Below are 11,801 nucleotides of genomic sequence, written 5' to 3'. Positions count from 1 at the left end.
AATCTGCACAGAATTTCATACTTTCCCTCTCTCCATTTCTCTTTCATCCATCTTTCCCTTGCTTCTTCAGTTTCTCTCATTATTCAGTTTCCTGTACCTTTTTTTGCCTTCTTCCTTGTCCATGTTATTCCACTTTCTCTGTTCTCCCACCTTTTTCAACATGTTTTCCATTATCCATTCTTTCCCGATACTTTTTTACAGTCTGATTCCTAGTACTTCTTTGGTAGAGTCAATAAGTCCTTGCCTCATTTTAATCCATTTGTCATTTACACATCCTTCAACTCTACCTCTTTGCCAGTTTTTCCAGTTATATAGAGCCTTACCTACCTCCTCAAGTTTACTCTTTAATTTCGTTCATCGCTCCATACTTTCATCAGCTTCACTTGTATTTCTCGCACTACAAGTTTGCGGTATGAATTTGTGTCTGCTCTTGGATATGCTTTGGCCTTCTTCAGGCAGTTCCTAAATCTTTTCTGTATCAGGGTGTAGTCCAACTGATATTTTTCTCTACTCTGGTTATCACTGAAACTTAAAAATTTGAAATAGAAAAAAAAATCAGAATAATGGAGAAAAATCATGTGATAATGCAACAAAAATAACCAGGAAAATATACCAAATGAATATTTCACAAAGTGGAGCAATGGAAATAAAGTTTTAAAAACCACACTACCTCCTATTACATCAATGCTAAATCTGTTATTTATTTGGATCACATATAATCATTGCTAACACTGCTCACGAACATTGTAATAAAAATAAAGTATACACCATAAGATTCCAGAAATGGTAATCATAACCTTGACCATTCTTTTAAAAAGTAACATGTTTAATACCAGAAGCTGGAGTCCTAATTCCCAAACATATAGCACACCGACCCACATTCCTTGGAAAACATTTTGTTTCTTGTATATTTACACTCAAAGGATACCCATGTTTCACCTAAGTTAAAATCTTAACAGAACATAAATTTTAAGTAGTACCAAACAATTAACAGAACTTGTAAAACTTGACATCAGTCAAAAGAGGAGTTCTACTGCTATCATAGTATGATACATTTTATTGCTCAGTCGTAATTGGTACATATACTCTTAATACACTGCTGGCCCTTAAACATGCATGACCAGAAAGTATACACAACACAACAAAATTTTACTTTTTGGGCCTATAAAGTATTGTTGGAAGAATAAATGACAAAATTTGTAGGTGCTTAGGGGATAAACAGGGTGCAAAATTTAGTACACAGAGCTGTCACCTCTGGTGGTAACAATAGCTCTAAGTTAGCTGAGCACAGGTTCAAATTGAGCTTGGATGACTGACACAGGTGTGTAATTCAAGCTGCTTCAACTCTGTGTTCAAAGTCATCAATTTTGTGATTGGTGAGTGGTGGTGTGCCAGTCTCTTGACAACCCATGGCCATGTTTTCAGTGGGTGAGAGATATGGAGCATGTACTGGCCAGGGCACAAGTGGAATACCCTTTGTACCAGAGACAGGTCAGGACAGCAAGGCAACATACGGTCACAGATTATCTTGTTCGAAGGTAACATTTCAGAAATATAATAGTGGCTGACCAAATTGCAGGCTACACGAACCAGAGGTGATACGTTGTGCATTCAATGACACCCCATACACCACCCAAGGTGCTGAATCCATATGACTACGACAAATGCAATCTGGCAATGTCCGTTCTCCTCTGCTCCATACACAGGTACTTCAATCGTGAGGGTGTAGGACTCTGCTGAACAGCTGACATGGTGCCATTCCTTTGTCCACTGCAATTCTCTCTGTTGCTGCCTCACAAGAAACTACAATAATGGTCCCTGTGCCAACAGTCCATGGTGCTGTCCCTACAGGTACTTGTCTTGCTTCTAGCACTTCCAAAGTCAAGACACATGACTTGCCTGTACGATCCTGAACAGCCAAGCAAACAATATGTCTTCCTCTCTGGCACTAGTCACATGGCACCACATAATGCTGCAAGGTCCTCTTGAACCCATCAATTCCGTATTCGCATGACATTAGCATGACAGTTGCGAGATACCAACCAACATGTCCAGCAATATCATGGAAAGATAAACTCAAAACTGCAGCCTTGATAGGCGATGATCCTGCTGCTGTCGAATTCCAACATATGTTGATAAATGTTCCTTCTTCCATGAGCCATAATGTGATCTTCTCACAAACAAAAAGAGACAAAATGTGATCTTCTCACAACCAACAAAAGACAAAATGTGTTTTCTAAATGAGAGCCCCCATTATTTATACTTATTTAAGGAATGTACAATGAGGTATTCCTACGTACATGCCAACATGCTACTCATTTGCATATCCAAGCATATAGTACACTTAATGCCAGTTTGATGTTTGTTGCATGCTGTCTTCTTGGTGCTACAGTTTGAATGTTCAGCAGTGTATTTTATCACCTCTTTCATGAAATTACCATCATCATATCCATAATTAAGAGTTACTATGTGTAATGGCATCGCATCAAGCATTTGCATATACACGAATGTGAATATGTGTAAAAGACTGATTCAGAACTCTGTATTTACCATAGGTTACCAAATCTGATGAGGGGTGGTGGTGGTCATCATCTTTTACTGATATAGGTAACTATACGTTGCATACGGCAACCATGTCTTACCAGTAACATATTACAGCACCCAGATAATAGAAAACTTCTTCAACTAGTCTACAAATCTGTGACCATCTTAGATTGCTTCAGACTACTGATAAGAGACATTAGTAAAAATTGCAATTTTTAAGGAAAGAAATTAAAATGAACAGGTTACAAATGAGTAACACTATATTTAGAAAAAAGTTAAACACTGATATGGATTTCAATAATACAACAGTTTAATATCAGATCATTCCAGTGACAAAATTCAGTATGACATTTCACAAAATGAATCTTTTCAAAAAATTATGAATATGGCAACCTGATTATGAAAATGTTTTCTGAGCAGTTCACCTAAACAAGCAACAATGCAAGTATTTTCCAATGTTATATGAAATGTATTTCACATCTAGTATTAGGGTTGGATCATGTTTTCTGCAAAACATTCATACTTGTTTATAAAAGTTTGTACTTTTCACACATAGTATGTCTCAATGAATTACAATTTAAAACCAAATTTTTAGTACAAATTATGAAACAGGCATTGATATATATACATCCAGACACATCATTTTCCGCAAATATACTGTCAGAGTTGCAACATAAAAAGTTGCAAAGATGTTATTCAAAAGCTTAACATCACTGAATATAATTGAATACTTCACTGTCTTCAGAAAAGAAACACACATCACCAATATAAAAGTTTTTTTTTTTTTTTTTTTTGAGAGAATCACGATAACAATATTTTATACACAGCGCAACTTGTACTAAAAATTTCAAGGTGTATTTAATGCATAAGAAATAAAAGGAAAGCAACATTATGTTACTGGAAAAGACATTGTTACATTGATGAAACATTATCAAACATGCACAACAAATACTGATGGTCGCTTTTACAAATCAAACATTTGTATATTACCAGGAACAATTATGTAGTTAATGCAAATGTTCCAACAATGCAGATCATCTATAAGAGTTCCCAATATCAATAATATAGAGCACAAATGTCGGAACATCACTTTTATTTATTATGTTGACACACTAAATATGAGCACAAAAAAAGAAATACCTATGCTCCAAAAATATATCTGAAAAATTATACCTACAGACTGGATAGTCATCTTTGTAAATGGCCATTTTACTAGAATTTTTTTGTCTCAAGTTTTATACCTTGAGTTCCCTAAGTTGTGTTTCACTGAATATTATTTACTTCCTAAGAAAATAATTATACTTTGCTCCCATCATACTATACAGTTCCAAGGACAATGCAGAATGACATGATCACTGTTGAATAATATGAGCACTCTATACATTCTACTGTGGACTAGATTCGTGAACACATAAAATAAAGATCAAATAAAACTAATGTCATGTGCAGTAATATACTGAAAGGTGTTAGAATAAATTGATTGTATCAATAATGCAAGAGGGTGATGCCTCATGAAAAATAAGGCTACCAATAAATCAAGCAAAGCAATACATTCCTAAGGCATGAAAATTATAAACATTGAAAGGAAATGACAATTTCAATACAATTGTGAACAAATAATAAGTTGAATGAGCTTTTATTTAATTGTTGTGGCACTAGCAGTATAATATCAGCTATTGGCAGGAATTTCTGAGCATGCCAGGATACATTTTTCATATTTATTTATTTCTAATGAAATGAAATTAAAACTAAGCAGAGAAATCACTTGTTAGTTCTCAACAGCCCCCTTCCATACTTTCTTGTAGACTCCGATCATCAAAGAAATAATGAGATGTAGAAAAAAAGCCCTAAAATGTAACTGTTTGTGATATTTAATAAATAATACAAAATCTGAGTAAAAAACTGAACACCACAGATAATTTAAGTCAATAATTTAAAACAGTTTGTTTCGTAACAAATTAAACAGATAACTCTTCATAATTTGTTTTTGCAAGTTAAGTTACAGAGTTTCTTCCTTCTGCAAATGTTTTGCAGCCTACTGGTGATCATAACCCAATCAATGTACAGCACATGTGACTCATGGCTTATCTCTGCATAGATCATGAATTTATACCTAATTTACACAGAGTGGCAGTTTCAGTGGCTTGTTTATCTTTAATACAAAATACTACTTCGTAGTCTTAAGTAACATTCCAGGAGCTGTAGGGCTGTGTACAGTATTGTAACTTTACATTAATGTTTTATTTTCTGTATGAAAAGCATGCTTTCTCATCTTACTTAATGGAAGACAACAATAAAAAAGAATTGCCATGTAATTTTGTGGTCAGAAGTACTAAAACTGCACGCCTACAAAAGGTAGTAATGGTCCTGAGGTACCGATACTTTAATTTGGTGAAGGTACAGACATCTTTGTAAATATATGGGTATGGCAATACAATGGGTGTAGCAGGAGCCACAGAATTCCCCATTGGTAAGAAATGAACCTGAAGAGGAGGCTGTAATAGTTATATTGACATTATTTCTATCAGATAATCTTGCTGGCATTTCCAGTACACAAATCACTCTGAGAATGAAGTACTTGCTGCGACTATCTTCTTCAACATACAGGGTCCATTTTTTTCCTGTCTTCATTCATGAATTTCATATCAATTATCTGAAAGTCACCCACCCAGGCAACATAAGACTGAGAAGCTTGCACTTTAATGAAGTACTTGGATTCAAATTGAATAAATTCAGATAGAACATGAACCTCAAGTTCATCTAATGGATCATAATTACATGTGGTGAAATGCATGGAAGATGGAGGTCACTATAGCACCACAAGTAGGAATATTTACAAATTTCTGTTGTACAAGGCAGCATTACTGACGTTAGCATTATTTGTACTTTTCCTTTCGAACCTTATCAACTACAGCAATACTGGTACTTTATTTAATTTACAGAACCATTAAAAAATTCTAAGTTGACGGTGAGTGTTATAAATGGACTGAATACAGTACAAAATACAATATGTTATCACAAGAAAGCAGTACTGATATCTATAAAGGAATGCTTAGTTGGTAAATGGACATAAAATCCAAGTTCAAATTAACAAATTAAGGGAACTTTGATCTTTAAAGTACATCATTTGTTTATAGTACACATACAGAAGAGGTCATTGACACTGTTATTACTGTTCAAGACACAATGACACAAATTCGGATTGCTGTATTAAAAGGTAATGAGCTGGAATGTATTACAATCTTTTGTTGCCAAAATGGTACAAAAACAGCTTTGTTGAAATGGATTTACAGATAGTGGCATACATTTATGATTACGATATATTCTTACACATGCACACTTAAAGTTTTGATAACACACAAGCATAACACAAATTTCATCAACCTAACTTTGAATTACTAGTCATAAATACTTATTTAAATACTGATTGTCAATTAAAATTCACATTCTTAGCGTCTTACTTTGGAAATGTTAAATTTGGGTAACAACAACTTTTGAAAAACATGATTTTTCTAATCCTGGTTTGGTACTTTAAATGTATATAATATACAATTACTGTCTATATTCTCAAGTAATACAATTCAAAAGAAAATATCAAGGAATGTATGTGTGCAAAATGTATTGTAGAAAACCTGAAATCAAATTAAAAGGCTTGTTAAGAAAAGGTACAAACTGAAGTAATATGAGTGAAAGAGATGATTACAGTAGTCCTCTTTACCTAGCATTGTTTGAAACTTCAGTATATGGACTGATTAAGGTATCACATACTATAATGGTATTCCTATCACAACAAAAGCATTTACTTTTTCCATTACTGAACTGTTATATTCAGCTTCTCAATTCATTACTGGTAGAAATTCTTTCAGTATTTGTATTTGGTGGATTGGTTTCCGTGACTCATTACACACAACTTAACAATACTTGTTTTGTTCCATAGCTCAAGAAGAGAATCAAAGAAGAGAAAGGAAAAACAATTGATATGAAATATTATGAGTCCAGCAAATGCAGCTCCCTAAAATTAACCACAAACTTGTTCTGTTGAATGACTGAAAGGAAGTACCTGTCTACAAAATATTAATGACTTTTGTAAAGCATAAAACCAAAATGTGTAGATTTTAGAATACCTAAATACAGGAAAGATTTGCAAGGACATGTGTTACAGTCTATGTTAGCCCTAGTAACAACAGCTGAATAGTAATGACAGACACCAAAACCTTATACCAGGACGACAAGTATTGAAAACACAGCATAACAGACATTTAGTAGACACTCTTGTTGGCCTCAAAAAGCAACTGATAGCAATTAATTATAGGTTTCAGACATCACACAAAACAATATAAGATAGATTTTGATACCTACAACAGGTATTTAGGTGCACTGTCACCAATTGGACATTAATGTTGTTTCTCCACTTTACCCATCAAATATGCTCAACACTAATGCAGTTAAATGGGTGACCCCTATATAAACTTCATTTTTATCTGACATCTTACTTAGGCCTATCATTTTGTCTGTTCAAGTGCTAAAAGAGGACAGGGCATGGGAAGCTGTGCTCAGTTAAAAAATAATAAAAAATAAATACAGCAACATTATTATGTATAAAGGAGATGGAGGCAGAAGTGAGTGTGTGGGAATAGTTCAATTGTGTCTTTTACGACGAATATAGCAGCAGCTGCCTAGAAACTATGAATTCTGAAAAGACTGCTTGTCAGAAACTAGATGATTATGACAGAGGAGAATGTCCTCAAGTCGCTGTGTTATTGCAACTGCATGGAATAATTACTGAATCACCACCACCACCACAATGTAACAACACTGTTTTTAATTTGAAAGAAAAAAAAGAAAGTAAATACAAATGTACAGCTTGAGGTGCATCAGTAGCGCAATGAAGATAGAATTAATGGGTGTTACTGTGTGCTTTATGAACTAATTGATGTTTGCTGGGTGGGGAGTCACATAAGGCAGTTGTCAAATTTCCCAGAGAGCATGTGAGACATTTATTGCTACTCACAGTGGGGGATCAGTGTTCATCATGAATAGTACTCATCTAGTGACTGAGCACCAACTCAAACTTTAGTTCATAGTGAACTCTTAAGTTAAGGAAGGAGATTCCAAAGCTACAGCTGTGCGAGTGTAATAATAGTTTTTGCTTCAGAACTGCATTTCATGGATGTTCATCATGGAGTGATTTTAGAAACTGTTAATGGTATTCTATGTGGGAGAATTTCACAGTGAGAACCTGGGGAATAATCTTGGTTCAAGAATTATGGCTTTCTGATGTGGTGCTCTGAGTTTAAGTGCTTATCCTTGTGGTCTCTCTTCCCAGCCAGTAATATTTCTTACTATGCTGTATTCTGAAGCTTTGGTCTCCTATCGAGTAAAACTTTGGAAGTTATCAAGATAGAAAAGACAGTTCCCAAACTAAGAAGTTGTCTACAGGAATCAGCATGTACTAAAAAAACAGATATGAGAAACAAGAGAGAGATTTTCAGCAATGACTGTATTAGGCAGGAAGATCCCAGAGTAGTTGATTGACTGACTTGAAATTAATCCCACAGATATCCAAATTTAATAATGCCATGTCAACACAACAAACATCAAATGACTCGATGGTGACATTCAAGTTGTCACTGTTGGACGAATTATTTTTTCATGACTTGTGAATAATACAATATTATGTAGAGAGAAAGTGCTGCACCTGAGAAAGGTGTTGAACTGCAGAACAGATTTTAGCTTGTAAATGTTGGCAGGGCTGATAATATCAAAATGTTCTGCATAATAAATGTTAGTAAATAAGAATTTAGCAGTTCCTAAAACAATGACCTCTGAATTTTAGAATCAAAGAAAAAAAATACTCAATTTCCTCTGCAAGACTAGGTAGCAAATGGTTTACAAACAGGGCACCACCAAATAAGCTGAAGTAACATGTATCCTCAAATACTTTTTTACTGAATTTACCCCAACTGAACAGGCCACTGGTAAATTCCAGCACCTTACTGCAGGTTAAACATGTTCATTTAATTTTTGAGACTTTACAAGAAGACACTATTATATAAAATAATCAGTAAGGATTTTTCACTGAACCTCTGAGTAATACTAGACAGCAAGAGTCTCAACTACAAAGTTATGTATGAAGTTGACTCAGTAAGGAAATAACCAGGTATTTTCAGCTGTTTAATGTTCAAAGTAGATTCACAGAAACACTACAAGAAGTTCTAAATAGAATAATCACATAAAGTCTCTTCACAGAAATAGGACAGCCTGTTAACTCAGGTGACTAGAAACAAAAAAGCAAGGAAACCCAGGTTGGTGTCTCAAGTGTGGTACAAATTTACATATTAATTAATGAAAATTCTGTAAAAGACCACATTAAAATCAAGTATCACACAAGAAGACATGATACCTGTTTTGACTAGGCAATTTAGCATGTAACACATTAAGAGTGCATCGTTCAGTATATAATTCTGGATTAATAAGTTTGTAGAGTCTCCCAACAGTTCCTTGAGGGTGATTTAGAAATCAGTTATTTTACTTAGTAAAAGCCTTTGAAAATAAACTTTAAGAAAGTAGTGGCTTTTCTCAACAAACGCACACAATTTTTCTGAGATAAATGCATACAAATGAAATTTTTTTAGGACCGAGAAACCTTAAATTATTAGATACTAAACTCTTATGTCCTCCACAGTGTAGAAGCTGAAAGAAGAAAGTAAGAGAAGGAACTAATCTCTCAAACTTTGCACGATGTACAACAATTTATTGCTCCAGATAGCATTCTTCACTGGATATGGCGGCAATAGAGGTATAATTACGTAATTTAATGACAATTAACAACTCAAAACAGATGTATTACTGAATCAGCCTGAAGGCACTTAGAATATTTGTGTTTCATTGAAAAGATACTGGACATAAATCTTGCTGTTCATTATATGAGCAACATTAAAAATGGAACTGAGGCTCTTATGTAACTTCTACGGAATTCAATAGCATCTACTGTAATCATCCCTGCATCACCATTTACACACTTGTGCATAAATGACACAAACACTTGCTTATCAAATGAGAAACATCTTCATAGGTACTATAAATTTATATATAAATTATGAAATATAATAAGGGATGGTAGGCTGTACTGGTATATTAACTGCTGTATTAATGACTTAGTAAAATCGCATTACAGTTTATATAGAGGAATCAGTTCACCATTTTGATGAATATGTTAGCGCTCTGTGTGTGTGATAATGTATATGCTCTATGTACATCTCCTTGTAATGGCATATATATTTTTACACAGAACATTTCCACATAAGCACCAAAATTAAGCTTGCACAATTCATACCCATAGTCATTCAAGCATCCCCATACCTCTCTCTCTCTCTCTCTCTCTCTCTCTCTCTCTCTCTCTCACACACACACACACACACACACACACACACACACACCTTAATAAATACAATGAAAGCCAAAATTTTATAAAATTTGGCAAGATTCTTTAACTGCACAGAAATATTTTAATTTCTGAGCCATAACTACTTCCCACATTATCTTTAATAACAACATGTAACAAACAAACTGTTTAACCACTAGCAACAGGTGAACAGCAAAACAGCAAACAGTTTGTAAAACAACTGTCTGTATCTGTTTTCCATAAAAATAAGTTTAAATGTTCATTTAACAGTATGGAATGTATCCTTTAAACCCTGACTGCAAATATTAACAGAATATAAATTTTGCACATATCTTGCATATAAAATTTTACAAAACACTTTTTGGTGTCCTTGACATTTGTGCACAGGACTAGAATTGTTCCTGACATATGACTATCAAATAATTAAATGTTTCTTAAAAATGTTTATCTATTTTAATTATATACACTTACACACTAGTTAACAATTAAAGTTACAGCAAATTATGACCTGTACCTTATTCCGGCAACAAAATCTGTCAGTTTTACAGGAACTCTGATCGAGTACAGAAATGTTTGCTTGCCTTGAATACTAAATCATAATAACCATCAAAAATGTCAAAAAGTTTGGGTACAAATTTCTTCATTTTTAAGTACACTTAATCACCATGCAAGTTAAATCCTTTTGCTTATTTTCTTCATGAAGGCAACAAGGAACCTGCTGTAACTTTAAGTGGAATGGTGGTAGCAGATGCATGTAAAAGAATTTCCATTGTTATTCCGTTGGAGGATTTACTGCTGACCTTCCACTCTCTCGACCACTAAGAGACTGAGAATTTCGGGAAGATTTTCTACCTAGTGGGTCTAAATAGGCAGAAGGAGCCCATCCTTCCAGTTGTGATGCTGCAAGCAAAACAGAATGGAACATCAGATAATGACAAATACACGTGTATTATTGTACTGATATCAAAACAGTATTTCACACAAACTTCCAGCTGTCACTTTCTTTTCTTATAGTGGACTGAGGTTTCTGAGAACTCCATCTCGTGGAATGTAAAATCATAAAACATGATTACATTATTTAAACAATAAAAGCCCTAAGTATGCTCTGGAAACAAAGTGGTAATCAGTACAGAGAACAGCTATCTAGTAGGTGGTGCATATATCTTTTATCATACATATCAATTAAGCACATAAGTAATTTGTTTACCAAATACGAGTATGTTGATAGAGAAATTAGCTTTGAGAAAAGAGAAAGAATATGAAATTTAACTTTGTGCCTTGAGAGGTTGCTAAAGGATGGGTGGGAATGACACACATGGTACACATTATTCTTAAAAAGAGTCAATGGATTGATTTTGAAAAATCAATTTAAGTAACATTGAGGTATGTGATGGAGTAGGCAAGCTCTGGTAGCACGTAAATATTGAATACTGTTCAATTAAAGGAGACTACTCTGAAAAGTGGAAGCACTGAGTCACCGATGGGCACACACAAAAAGAAAGGAAACCTGGCTAGCTTTTGGTGTAATCCTTTTCGAACTAGACACACACACACACACACACACAATCTACATGGTGACAGCTGAACACACAGTGCCACCACTGCTGGCTGCATTTCAGTAGATAGACTATGTTGTGGCGGAGTTATGTCAAATGGGATGAGCAGAGGGGGACACAGTTGGGATGCAGGAAGAGGGATTAGGGGTGGGTGGCTATTGATTCAGAGGGAGGCAGCCAGTTTGCTGGCTAACAACGTGACACGGAGGAATGGCAGGTCCATGGGTGATGCATGAGATTGTCAAAGCCAATGGGAAGCAGACACACTTAAAGTGATGTGAAGATGTGAACTGGGA

General features: G+C 34.7%; 1 protein-coding gene across 1 annotated transcript in view; it reads right to left on the bottom strand.

Moving 5' to 3' along the window:
* Positions 1-3,245: 3,245 nt before the first annotated feature.
* Positions 3,246-11,801, bottom strand: part of LOC126174324 (guanine nucleotide exchange factor DBS-like) — a 377,138-nt gene continuing 368,582 nt past the window's right edge. Inside the window, exon 22 of the mRNA XM_049921026.1 lies at positions 3,246-10,849. Within this exon, the coding sequence (XP_049776983.1) occupies positions 10,722-10,849 (128 nt within the window). The 3' untranslated portion in view covers positions 3,246-10,721. The remainder of the gene's footprint in view (positions 10,850-11,801) is intronic.

The sequence above is a fragment of the Schistocerca cancellata genome, chromosome 1, assembly GCF_023864275.1.
Source record: "Schistocerca cancellata isolate TAMUIC-IGC-003103 chromosome 1, iqSchCanc2.1, whole genome shotgun sequence".
Classification (NCBI taxonomy): Eukaryota; Metazoa; Arthropoda; class Insecta; order Orthoptera; family Acrididae; genus Schistocerca; species Schistocerca cancellata.
This window is presented reverse-complemented; position numbering and strand designations above follow the sequence as displayed.